Below are 13,558 nucleotides of genomic sequence, written 5' to 3'. Positions count from 1 at the left end.
CAGTCGATATCTGCCCTTGGGGTTGGCGGGGGGGGGGAGCGCGCCGATTGCATGGTTCGCTTAGGGTGCCAGTTGCTGGCAGGTAGTCTAGGGCCGCCCCTGGAAGCAACTAGTTGCTTACATCCCTACCCCAGCACCAGCTCCTGCCTGCCCCCCCCCCACTGCCTCTGTAGAAGGCAGCAATGGGGGGGAGGGGCAGGTCCACAGATACGGCCTGCACAGAGAATCGGCTTAAAAGCTGGCTCCTCACATGCATCAGCTCTTGTGGGCAACCCTCACCCTCTGCACTGCTGCCTCGGAGGCAGCAGTGTGGGGGTGGGGAGAGCAGGCAGCTCAGGGAGCCATGTTAAAGCCGGCTCCTGCCTCCCCACCCTTGCTGCCTTTGATACAGAGGCAGTGGGGGGGGGGAGAGAATGCATGTAGTCTACAGGATTAACCAATAAACCCAGGCTTATCAGTTAATCATGTAGTCATCTACACGTTGGCATCTCCACGGGTAAGGCATACTGGTAAGAGATGCTCCCAACCCATACATGGGCAAACAATGTTGCTGCCCTTTTGCTCCCTTCCCCCACCACCGCCCTGCTGAGTTGGTAGCAAAAAGGAAGCTGGCCCAGGGCCCAGCATCAGGAGAAATGAGAACTGTGGAAATGGGGGGGAACATAAGGAGCCACTTTGCCATGGCAGAGAGGGGATATAAAGAAGGAGCAGCTTCTAGCACAAGGAAGGAAGTACAGGGAGTAACAGAAGGGCATTGAAAGGTGACATATAGAGCATTTGGCAGAGGGAGGAGAGAATAGAGGGATTCAAGAAGCCCCTAGTGCAGGGGTCAGCAATTTTTCAAACCAAAGAGCCAAACTACATCAAAATTCAGAATGAGTGATCAACAAAGAACCAATAAAATCATCTGGCCAAATTTTGACACAATACCATAGACTTTAAGGTCAGAAGGGACCATTATGATCATCTAGTCTGACCCCCTGCACAATGCAGGCCACAGAATCTCACCCACCCCATCCTAGACTAATCCTCACACCTATATCTCAGATATTGAAGCCTTCAAATAGTTTGACGACCCCAAGATGCAGAGAATCCTCCAGCTGTGATCTGTACCCCATGCTACAGAGGAAGGCAAAAAACCTCCAAGGCCTCTGCCAATCTACCCTGGAGAAAAATTCCTTCCTGACCCCAAATATGGCGATCAGCTAAACCCTGAGCATGTGGGCAAGACTCACCAGCCAGACACCCAGAAAGTTCTCTATAGTAACTCCTATCGTCCCTCCATTGACCTATTTACCACTGATAATGGTCAATTAGTTACCAAGATCAGGTTATGCCATCAAACCATCCCCTTCATAAACCCATCTAGTTTAATCATGAAGCCATGAACCTTTGATTTGTAATTCCAGGAACCCAGCCAGCTGAGAACCCAATCAGAATTTCTACTGTCTGGCAGTTCTTGGGGATCAGCCGTTCCTATTTAGTTATTCTCATTGCACATGGATGAAAAATATTTTTGCTTGTTATCAAAAATGCATTGCTGATAGCAAAGCAAAGATGTGGAAAGTAAAAGGTATCGCAACCACTGGAGCGCCGGGTTTCACGGGCACCTCCCCTGTGGGACACAAGTCACCTCCCCACAGCCCCCTGGGACGAAGCGCAGGCAATCTGGAGCCCAGCACTAAGGGAACAAATCAAGCTCCTGGCTGCAAACCCCCACGCCTTGCAGAAGACCGGCTGGCCCAGACCGCCCCCTCATTCATCCCACAGCAGCATCGCGGGCTCTCCCCCCCGCCTCAAGCCCGAGGGGCGACTACGTGGGTCGGCTCTGGGGGCTGAATCCCGGCCCCGTCGGTCCCCTTGGAACGAGCAGCCCCTGCCCCGAGCCCCCACTCGGCCTCCCGCTGCGGGCGGGCGCCGGGCAGGGGGGCGGGGCCTCTCCGGCAGCGGCCAGCTCCCCCGCGCGGCGCCGCCCGGTACCTGCTGGGTGCTGAAGTCCCAACCCAGGTAGCAGGGAGCTGCTGCTGCGGCGGCCATGGCGCCGCTCCCAACCCTGCTCTGGCTCACTGAGCAGGCGCGCTCGAGCGGAGCAGGCGCGCTGTGGCCGCTGCCCGCGCTCTGCCCGGACTTGGGCTCCCGCTTTGCGCAAGGGTGATCAAAGGGCAGAAATGTCCTGGCCTGGGGGATCAAGCAGCTACAGGTAGTGGCAGAGGAGGGGCTGGAGGGGAAAAATCAGGCAGTAGGGCGCCCTGGACGGGGACAGGTGCCTGGAGAGCTAGAGGTCTGAGAGCTGGGAATGCACTTGATGCAATTTGCTACCCGTGGCCAGTTTGCTAGGTAAGCAAAAAAAGAGCCGACTTGCATGGTTGTAACTGGTAGGGCTAGGAAAATTAGTCGGCTGCAGGAGCTTACTCCAGGCAACAACTTCCTGCTCTGCAGCTGTTCCCCTCCTTGCCTGAGGTTGCTTCTTCCCATGTTCCCCCTGCAGCCTGCTCCTGCTACACAGCCCCTCCTCCCCACACCCAAGTGTCTGGGGGTGCAGCTGGGAGTTTCCCTGTGCCAGACCAAGCTGGGACCCAAGTGTCCAGGCTGGCCCAGGAAGGCCCTTCCCTGGGCCCAGTATCACTTGCTTGGCACTGCAGGATGTGCTGGCTCCAGACGTGCAGCACTCCCTGCCCACCCCTAGTTCAAAGGACAATGCACCTGCACAGGGCTTTGAGGAAGTTGTGGCCCAGCCACCACCCTGGGTATCCATTTCACCCCGAGGAGCCAGCAGTCCTATAGTGGGGATCTATACCCAAGAGCAGCATGTGCTGGAACTCATGGCTTATTCCACCCCTTCCCCTGCCCAGTTGGGCTCTTCACTCCCCCTCCTCCCAATTCCTAGCAAACTCTTCTGGGTGCCAATCTGAAGGCCATCCTAAGGTGCAAATGGAGCTGCATCAATTTAGGGAGGGGAGGTCCTAGACATGAGGTTAGAGAATGAGGGGTATGAAATACAAGGGTGGTATAATAGGGTTCTAATATTAGGGGTGTTAAAAAGTGATTACAGTATTTCCTCATTTAACACTCTAGATATGTTTCAGAAAATGATCGTGTTAAGTGAAAACGTGTTACCCAGGGTCAATTTTCCCCTTGAAAATAGTGGAAAAGGTGGGGGTTGCGTTTCAAGCGGTGGTGTCTGTTGGGACCGGGACATAAGGTTGGGGGAGAAAGGGGACTGGGTTACAGCAGGGCGGGGAGGTGTTTGGCTCTGGGAAAAGGAAGGGGAGAAGAGGGGAGGGGGATTGGGTTGGGAGTATGCCCCTGTGACTGGTCTGCCGGGACCCACACTGTGTCCGGTGAGGGGGGGCCTGCAAGCAGGGGCGGAGGAGAGGGAGCAAGGCATCTGGCGAGGGGGAGTCAGCGGGGAACGGCACGGCGAGTGGCGAACCCTCCACTGCTTTGCAGGGAAGCAGGGGAAGCCCCATGCAGCTGCCAGCAAAGGGCCAGCTGGGGAAATCATGTTTTTCCAGGGACGGTCATGTAATTCAAAAAATGTTCCCTAAAAATAAATCGTGCTATCATGAAAACATGTTAAGCAGGCACGTGTTAAATGAGGAATTACTGTAATTGGAATTTAAAAGTAGCTATGCTTCTACAAAGGAATTTCACTAACCAGCTACAGAGAGAGACTGTAGAACTGGAATTCATCTACAAGTTTGTTACCCTGGGCTTGAATAATGTCAAAGACATTAATTGGTTAGTGCATTTTTATATTAAGTGGGCTGAATGTGTCCCATTCAAAGCTTTTGTTTAGCCTCATTAACACAGGTGCTACAACTGACAGGTACTTTTTTCTGCTATATATGTATTGGCTTCTGTTATTTCCACTCCAACTCATCTGAAAGCTCATGATCCTACATATTTGTTAGTCTCTAAGGTACCACAGGACCACTAGTTTTTAAAGTTATGAACTAAGATATCTACCCCTCTAAGGCTGTGTCTATACTGGCCGCTCGATCTTGCGCAAGTAAACTGATGTTATACAGGCAGTCCCCGGGTTACGTTCAAGGTAGGGACTGTAGGTTTGTTCTTAAGTTGAATCTGTATGTAAGTCGGAACTGGCATCCAGATTCAGACACTGCTGAAACTGACCGCCAGTTCTGACTTACATACAGAATCAACTTAAGAACCCCAGGCGTCCCCAAGTCAGCTGCTGCTGAAACTGATCAGCAGCTGATTCCAGGAAGCCCGGGGCAGAGCAACTCTGCCTGGGGCTTCCTGTAGTCAGCGCTGGTCAGTTTCAGCAGAAGCTGACTTGGGGACACCTGGGGCAGAGCAGCTGGGGTGCTGCTGGGTTGCTCCAGTAGCGCCGCTCCTGGGTGCTACTGGACCAACCTAGCAGCACCCCATCTGCTCTGTCCCAGGCGTCCTGATTCAGCTGCTGCTGAAACTGACCAGCAGCGGCTGAATCAGGACCTGGGGCAGAGCAGCTGGGGTGCTGCCGGGTTGGTCCAGTAGTGCCCAGAGCGGGCGCTGCAGGACCAATCGGCAGCGCCCCAGCTGCTCTGCCCCAGAGTCCAAAACAAAAGCCTGGTCTGCTGGGGGGGGGGGGGGGAGCACACTAGCTACCCCCCCCCTCCCCAGCAGACCAGGGACACGGGGAGCAGAGCCTCTGAGGCTTTGCTCTGGCAAAGCCTCAGAGGCGAGGGACCCCGCCGTGGCTGCGGCTTCAGTCCGGGAGCCTGTGGTCTGCTGGGGACGGTCCCCAGCAGACCACAGGCACCCAGATTGAAGCGGCAGCAGCGGCGGTTCCCCGCGCCTCTGAGGCTTTGCTCTGGCAAAGCCTCAGAAGCGCGGGAACCCGCCCAGTGCCCCTGGTCTGCTGGAGACGGTCTCCAGCAGACCAGGGGCACCGGAGCAGCTTACGAACGGGGCTTTCTCGCCCCGACTTCCGGGGCGAGAAAGCCCCGTTCGTAAGTGCGGATCCGACGTAAGTCGGATCCGCGTAAGTCGGGGACTGCCTGTACTGTAAAAAATCAGGGCTTCTTGTGCAAGAACTCTGATGCTCCCTCTCAGGAAGAAGCCCTCTTGCATAAGAGCTCTTCCAGAAGAGCCCAGTGTAGACAGGCAACATGAATTTCTTGCGCAAGAAGCCCCTATGGTTAAAATGGCCATCAGAACTTTCTTGCGCAAGAGAGCATCTACACTGGTATGGATGCTCTTGCGCAAAAGCACATTTCTTGCGCAAAAGCACATGCCAGTGTAGATGCTCTCTTCTGGAAGAGTTTTTGCAGAAGAACTCTTCCGCAGAAGAGTTCTTGCGCGAGAAGCTGCCCATGTAGACGTAGCCTAAGACTATTGTGAAAGGGTTGCTAGTCAAGTGAATAGCAGTAGTTCACTGACAGTGCATCTCAGGTGGTGCTAATCCACACCTGAGGAACTTTGCTGTGAATGTTCAGATCAGCATGTAAACAATAGCTTCTATGGAGTCATATGTGGACAAGTAACTTGCTCAAGCATCCAGAAAGGGGCTCTTCTACATTTCAAAAGCTGGGCACACGGGGTCAGCAGAGGACGGCTTGAGTCCCCTGCTGGCCCAGTGCTCCCTGCAGCGCTTCCATCTTTGAAACGTAGCAAGAGCCCTGCTAGTTCTTTCTACATTTCAGAAGCAGAAGTACCGCAGGAACCGGGGGCAAACGGGAGACTGCTTGAGTCCCCTACTGGCCCAGTCAGTGGGGGAATGGTCTTGCTACATTTCAAAGGCAGAGGTGCCTTTATCGACTAATCAATACAAATTCCATCTACTATTTGATTAGTTGATTAATTTAAATTTAACATCCTTAATTTGGACATGTATACTTTGAGCACAATTGGTCATTTTGGAAAAAAAATCATGGAACAGGTTGTGTGTGTTTTACATGTGAAGAGTGGGTTTAGGAAAAAGATTGAGAGAAAAATAAAAAACGGAAAATATTATTTATAAAAAGAATATTAAAGATAGATTTCCCCTTTAACTAGGTACTATGGCAATGTGTTTTTACCATCACCCACTCATTTTCTTGTTCCCATGCAAATACAGATTCACTACCATATCTCAGTGAATGTGCATTTTTGTGTACACCAATTACATTCTCACTGACACATTTCCACATTTTCAGTGATGCTGTACAATTTCATAGCTGATCCTATATTTATGGCTGGAACTTCAGTCCCATTTTTAAATTACCGGTAAGTCCCTTGAATTATACATTTCTGGGGTGCTTTTCTAAATGGTATTCGTATGTTTAGTGGTTTCTTCATGTGGTCCCCCGTAGAATTCCCCAGTTCTGGTATTAATTACTTCAGATTCATGGGTTCCCACTTCATGTGCAAATTTGTTTATAATTGAAATTCATAATCACCTTTTATAACTTGGATAATATTCCCATTCAACTATGTATGTGTTCCTGAAGTCCCCTGCTACTCTTTTGTTAGTATTTTAGAAATCGACTCACACAGAAATACATGTTTCAGTTGTTACATGAAATATACATACCCCTGGAGTATCTTTTACAGCTTTAAAGGGATTAACTGACTCTTACCACACTGTGCCAGACTTCCCCATCTCCCACATTCAATTATTTTTCCTCATTATACTCTTTACTGGGCTTAGAAACTTGATATCCCTTACTGAGTTGTGGAAAATTTTCAGATTTTTGTACTGGAGAATCAGCTGCCTGAATGGCAATTTCTTGTCCCCTTTCACTTTGCTTTCTTCCAAAATTTCCTTTTTCTAATTTTTTTCAAAGTATATTAGAAGCTGTGAGGCCACTAGGTAGTCTAGGTTTCTACAGCACGTTGGAACACTTAAGAAGGATAAAGCCATTACAGAAAATATAAATCAATTATTTGCAGCCACCTGTACCATTGAAAAGCTATAGTAAAGACCAATTTCCTAGAATTACTTGAGGGGGTTAACAAGCAGATATACTGTACAAGGTGATTCAGTTAGTGTAATATACTCAGATTTTCCAAAAGCTTTTGAGCTCTTACTAAATTAAGGTTTTTAAGCTAAATAAGCTGTTATAGGATAAGAGAGATGGTTCTTTCCTAGATGAATAACAGTTAAAAGATAAGAGAAAAAGGCTAGGATTAATTGGTTAGTTTTTAGAATGGAAATAGGTAAACAGTGGTGTTGGGAGGAGGGTACACTGGGAAGAGGCAGTACTGTTAAAAATATTTAGAAATTGTCTGGAAAAAAGGGGGTAAAACAATGATATGGGAAAATCTGCAGATGATACTAGACTTCCTAAACTAGTTAAGTTCAAAGCAGACTGCAAAAAGTTACAAAAGAATCTAACAAAATTGGGTGACTGGGGGAAAAAATGACAGATGAAATTTAATGTTGATAAATGTAGAGCCATGTATGTTAGAAAACATAATTCCAACTAGACATACAAATTGATTGTGAATAAATTAGCTTAAAAAAAGTTCTTAGAATTTATATATCACATCTTGGAATTATTGTGGCTAGTTCCCTAAAAACATTCATTTAGGAAATGGAAAAAGCATAGAAAAAGCAATTAAGATGATCAGGGGTCTGGAATGCTTTATATGAAAGACTAGATTAGTAAAACCAGGACTTCCCAGCTTAGAAAAGGAAGGACTAAAAGTGAAATACAACAGAGATCTGTGAAATTCTGAACAATGTTGAGAAAGTAAATAAGTGATATCTAATACTGTTTCATAACACAAGAACAAAGGGTAACCAAATGAGACTGTTAAACAGGTTTAAAATAAACAAAAGAATGCACAGTTAAACTGTGGAACTTCTTGTTAGAAGATGTCATGAAGGCCAAGACCATAATAAAGTGATTGTTATAAAAGAACTAAAAGCTGGGATTGGGCAACAAGGGTTTACTTGTTTAGGTGATCATTACCTGCTGGCTACGTCTAGACTGGCATGATTTTCCGGAAATGCTTTTAACGGAAAAGTTTTCCGTTAAAAGCATTTGCAGAAAAGAGCGTCTAGATTGGCACGGACGCTTTTCCTCAAAAGCACTTTTTGCGGAAAAGTGTCCATGCCAACCTAGACGCGCTTTTCCGCAAAAAAGCCCTGATCGCCATTTTCGTGATCAGGGCTTTTTTGCGGAAAACAAATCTGGGCTGTCTACACTGGCCCTTTTGCACAAAACTTCAAGCTGTGCCACACCATCTGCTCCCTGCTCCACCCCTGTTTGCTCGGGGACGTCTTGAGGCCCCAACACTGAACATGACTTTCAGCTCTCAGTGAGTTCAGTTATGAGGGCAGAAGCCTCACTGCTAGCACAGCCTGGGCAGTCTCTTTCACCACCAAGACTGTCCCATTGGCCGGTCATTGATGACTTCAGCTGTATTGATCTACACCTTGGGACTCTCAATTGAATCTCACTCAGCTCTGTCATTACACACGAGAGAGGGGGAGGATCAGATGATGTCTAGGACCCTTAGGCAGAACCCACACCAGCAAGTAAAAACATCTGCCTCAACCCTCTCTCAGCTTCTCTGGCCTTTGGCATGCCTGCCCCCAGCCTAGAGAGTGCAGTTCAGTGGAGAGTGAGTCCCTCAGTCATGGCATGCCAAGTATTATTCTGCTGCCCATTATTCACACAAAAAGGGTCAAAACACTTCATTACCCAAGCCCTCTGCCCCCGCAATAACAAAGTGACTCACAATCCAACACCACCCAAAAGGATTATTTGGGCACAGCTTCTCCATCATGTTGTGAGTGTGTCATAGCAAATAGGGTCAGTTCCTGAAGTCTTCTCTCCCTGCTCATGATTAGATGACAGGGAAGAGCTCATTCAGGCTCTGCTTACATTCTTTTGGCAACAAGGTCAGGATAAAAGATAATGGAATGAAGCTACTACAGTGGAGCTATGTCTACACTGGCGGCTTCTTGCACAAGAACATCTTGCGCAGGAACACATCCACACTGCCATGTGCAAGCTGTGCTTTTGCACAAGAGCACCCATGGCAGTGTGGATGCTCTCTTGCACAAGAAAGCTCTGATGGCCATTTTAGCCATAGGGCTTTCTTGCACAAGAAATTCCTGCCCAGTATCCACACTGCCCTCTTGTGCAAGAGCTCCTGCACAAGAGGGCTTACACTTGTTAAAAAAGAGCATAGCTCTTGCACAAGAAGCCCTCTCTTACGACGCCGTACTGTACATTTCCTTGCATGGGAGTAGGCAGGCACTGTGGATGCTCTGCAGATTCTTGTGCAAGAACGGCCATACTTGCACAAGAAGCCACAAGTGTAGACATAGCCTAGGAGTGGGAAATAACTTTTGATGGAGGGCCACTCCACTTCCTACAGCCCTCCCCCCAGGCTAGAATCCTCTCTTGCACCCATACTCCCTCCAGGACCCTGCCCTCCAATCCTCTATCTGAGGTCACAGCTCCCTCCTTCATCCGAAATCCCTCTCAGACCCCACACCCTCTCCAGCACTCCAGCCCTCTATGCCTCAACTTCCTTCTCAGACCCCACACCCTCTCTATGAAACGCATGGCTCTTGACCACTTACCAAAATCTTGGTGTGTCCCTCCTCCCCCAGCTAGATCCTCCACTGGAAAAAATCAGTGTAGCTACATTGTCTTCAGCTTTGCCACACCAATTTACACTTGTTGAATATTTGGCTTAATGGCAATTGAGGGCATTCAGAACCTCACAGAACTCAGCCCTTAGTGAGAGTCTGAGCATTAGTACAGTTATCCATTTCCAAAGAAAAAATGTAAATGTAATGAATCTTGTAATTGTTCTCTGCAAAAACATACTAAATGTACTGAGCTGGATCAGATAAAGTCTTTGTTACTTACCAAATGGCCAGCAGTCATGTGTGGCATTGCTAATTAAGTGGGAGAGGTTTACAATGTTATGGTCCGAGTAACACAATACTAATATTATGTCCTTTTAAAAATCTCAGTTTAAGCATAAGATCAATCTACTGGAAAATTTTTCAAAAAATGAGTCTTTGAAGGCTGTTCACCTTCTGTCTAGTGTAACAGTTAATGTTTAACCAAACATTGATTTGTGAAGCACTGTGACAGCACCATAGTAAGACCTACAGAACTGCATTTGTTAAAAACAACTGGAACTACATTTACATACATGTGCACATTTCATCTCCATTGTCATCATGGCAAACTCCAAAGAGATATATCACACTTGCAGATTGAGCCCTGCCATGATCAATGATTGCCTAGCTAGGTCATTATGGTGGTTTGGCTGGATACTCAGTGTATGTCCACCAAAGCTTTTTGGAACACTTGAATTGCTGGCCTTGTAACAGCAGTCCATGGTAAATATTCTTCATAGTCCATTGATTTTTCATCCTCCTATTGATGTTTTGATTTATTATAATTTATTATTATTATTTGTATTACCATAGCACGTAAGGGCCTAGTCATAGACCAGGACTGCATTGATTTCTTTTTTTACCCTTAGGTCTTATAAATTCCAACCCTTCTATATGAACTCCCATGCATATTACTCATGAGGTTTTTGTGCAAAAGGGAAAGGAAGGATGGATATTTGAGACTAGTCAATTTTCCCAACCCTTTAAGAGTTTTTCAGGAACACCTCCACAGGCGTTTTCTCTCCCCATATTAATTTTACTATTGTAATCACTTTGACACTTAACAAGGTCTTTGGAGAAGAATGTCCAAACTTGTTTCAGACTGCAAGGATTTTTAAAGGCTGCTTTCTGCATCTGACACCTTTGTCCTTGCAGTGAAAATTCACATAATCTGCACCTTTAACTCAGAGGACAATAGTTCAGCAACATAATGTTGCAGTCTAGATAAAAATAGAACTAAGCTTAACTATTGTTAACAATAGATTAACTAGATCTCTCATGCTACACTTTTGATCAAACACCATTTGAAAATAAATGTATTTGTATTGATTAAAAGATATCAAAGACAAATTCCTTCCTATTCAACCAACCATCTGATGTAGATAATAGCAAAGCTTTGCACTTCCACAGCAAGGATCTCAACACATTTTATAAACAATACATTAAGATTCAACCTCTCTGAGTAGTATCTTGCAGATGGGGAAACTTTGAGGTCTGAGCATTAGACCTGCTCTGTATTGCCATTCCTATCACTGTTTCCATTGGTAGGATGGAAAATGTTTATGAAAAATGTCTAGTGCAGCATGATGGGTAAGTAGCAATAACAGTAATAGAATATAAAAACTACTTGCCAGTAACTGGCATTCATGATGAACCTCTGTGTATTCATACCTTTGCAATCAGGGCACCTGCATTGGAGGTTTCCAGAATCTTTTGGTGAGATGTGTTCTGTGGAACAATTTAACCCTTTCTGGTCCCTCCTCTCATGGAGGATTTAAGGGTATAGAATCATAGAATAATAGGACTGGAAGGGACCTCGAGAGGTCATCGAGTCCAGCCCCCCGCCCTCAAGGCAGGATCAAGCTCCGTCTAGAATGGCCCCAGCTACCTTTCAATAACTTGGGAGTTCCTAACTAAGATTCCAAAGAAGCAGGATAAGCAGGTGAAGGTTATGGACACTGTGGCTCTCTGTACTTCAAAACAGCACCCTAGACCTTCTCCATATTTCCCACATCATCTATTCATGATATATTTCATAAAAGCATGTCATGTAAGATATGATAAGCAAGGTCATGATCTGATGTCACCCATTGTTCTGTCCAAATATGCATATTGTTAATGTGTATGAAGTTATGAGATTTTGCAGTGTGGTTGTTTCTAAAATATGTTGTAAGTGGCGGATGATTGGGTTAAGGACCATTTAGAAAAGCTGGACTTACACAAATCCAAGGGGATGCAAAGCATCCAAGGATGCTGAAGGAGCTGTCTGATGTGATTGCAAAGCCATTGGCCATTATCTTTGGAAGGTCCTGGATGATGGGAAAAAGCAAATATAGTGCTCATCTTTTAAAAGGGAAGAAGGAGAATGAGAGAAACTACAGATCAGTCAGCCTCACCTTAGTCCCTGGAAAAATGGAGTGGGTCCTCAAGAAATCCCTTTTGAAGCATTTGGGGAAAGGAAGGTGATCAGGATCAGTCAACATGGATTTACCAAGGGCCAGTCATGCCTGACCAACCTGATTGCCTTCCATGATGAGATATTGGTTCTGTGGCTATGAGGAAAACAATGGACATGATATACTTTGACTTTAGCAAAGCTTTTGATATGGTCTCCCACAGTATTTCTGCTGGCAAGTTAAAGAAGTGTGGCTTGTATAAACGGACCATAAGGTGGATAGAAAGCTGAATAGATCATCAGGCTCAATGGGTAGTAATCAATGGCTCAATGTCCAGTTGGCAGCCTGCATCAAGTGGAATGCCCCTGTGTCTAGTTTTATTCAAGGTCTTCATAGGACACATACAATCACAGAACACTAGAACTGGAAGAGACCTCAAGAGGTCATTGAGTCCAATCCCCTGCCTTCCTGGCAGGACCAAGCACTGTCTAGATCATCCCTGACAGGTGCCACTAATGAATGATCTGGATGATAGGTTGGATTGCACCCTGGAGTGTAGGGATGGTCTCCAGAGTGACCAATACAAATTGGAAGACTGGGCCAAAAGAAATCTGATGAAGTTCAACAAGGATAAGTCCAGAATACTGCACTTAGGACAGAAGAATCCCATCGGATTGATACAGGCTGGGGACTGACTGACTAAGCGGCAGTTCTGCAGAAAAAAGACCTAGAGATTGAAGTGGACAAGAAACTGGATATGAGTCAACAGTGTGACCTTGTTACCAAGAAGGCTACATTAGTAGAAACATTGCCAGCACATCAAGAGAAGTGATTATTCCCCTCTATTGGGCTGACTATGGCTAGCTGGGTTTCCCCTTGAAGAATATGGATATAGCCCTCAGATCAAGAATAGGCAGCAAGCAGTAAATTCTTCAAAACCAAAAATATTTATTTAGAAGTCAAGTTACAACAAAAGAGAAGAGCTAGAGATAAAAAAATAGAGTGAAACAGTAAATATTACAGTTACACTTTAAGGAAAGTGATATGGCAAATAAAGACAACACTGTATTAACAGTTCCACTTAACTATATGGCATATAACAATTTAACAATGTAATCATTCACTTACTACTCTAGTCTAGGATTTATAACAATGTAACAATTAAGCACACAACATAAATCTTTTACATATATCACTGTAGCAATTAAGCATGTAACAATATATCCATTAACATTTGATATCTGTTACTTAAATCTAGACATTTAGTACACCCTGGCCTAACAAGTACCAAAAGGGTAAGGAGATCCCACTCAAACTGCAGGCATCCAGCTTTATTTACATTTGTACCCCATACTCTTCAGGATGTTAAAGAGGAAAAGATGTTAGCAAACAAAGGCTTCTTTAAATTCCCTCTGAATGATCACAAATGGTCCTTCTGCTCTGTGAGGTCTTTTTGAGAGCATTGTCTGGAGACTGTTGCTCCAAGATGGGCTGCTACGGTCAGGGTTGTTCACTGCTGCTTCCACACGAGGCAAAACAGAACCTCAGGACTGACTGAACCATAGCAGCAAGATGACTGGAG

The 13,558-nt window shown here is 46.1% G+C and overlaps 2 protein-coding genes across 7 annotated transcripts in view; one reads left to right on the top strand and one right to left on the bottom strand.

Annotated features, from left to right (window-relative positions):
* The window catches only part of XYLB (xylulokinase), a 125,784-nt gene extending 115,930 nt beyond the window's left edge, over positions 1–9,854 (bottom strand). For 2 of the 4 annotated variants that reach the window (XM_075922825.1, XM_075922828.1), the window contains exon 1: positions 1,981–2,141. In XM_075922825.1, coding sequence (XP_075778940.1) covers positions 1,981–2,037 — 57 coding nt within the window. In that variant the 5' untranslated portion in view covers positions 2,038–2,141. Of the gene's footprint in view, positions 1–1,980; positions 2,142–9,529; positions 9,548–9,821 lie in introns of those variants that run through there. The other 2 variants (XM_075922826.1, XM_075922827.1) reach the window with 2 other exon arrangements.
* The window catches only part of C2H9orf152 (chromosome 2 C9orf152 homolog), a 28,834-nt gene continuing 17,366 nt past the window's right edge, over positions 2,091–13,558 (top strand). The window contains exons 1-2 of one of the 3 annotated variants that reach the window (XM_075922830.1): positions 2,091–2,200; positions 6,144–6,213. The gene's annotated coding sequence lies outside the window, so the exon portion shown is untranslated. Of the gene's footprint in view, positions 2,338–6,143; positions 6,214–13,558 lie in introns of all 3 variants that reach the window. The other 2 variants (XM_075922829.1, XM_075922831.1) reach the window with 2 other exon arrangements.

This window comes from Pelodiscus sinensis, chromosome 2, assembly GCF_049634645.1.
Source record: "Pelodiscus sinensis isolate JC-2024 chromosome 2, ASM4963464v1, whole genome shotgun sequence".
Classification (NCBI taxonomy): domain Eukaryota; kingdom Metazoa; phylum Chordata; order Testudines; family Trionychidae; genus Pelodiscus; species Pelodiscus sinensis.
This window is presented reverse-complemented; position numbering and strand designations above follow the sequence as displayed.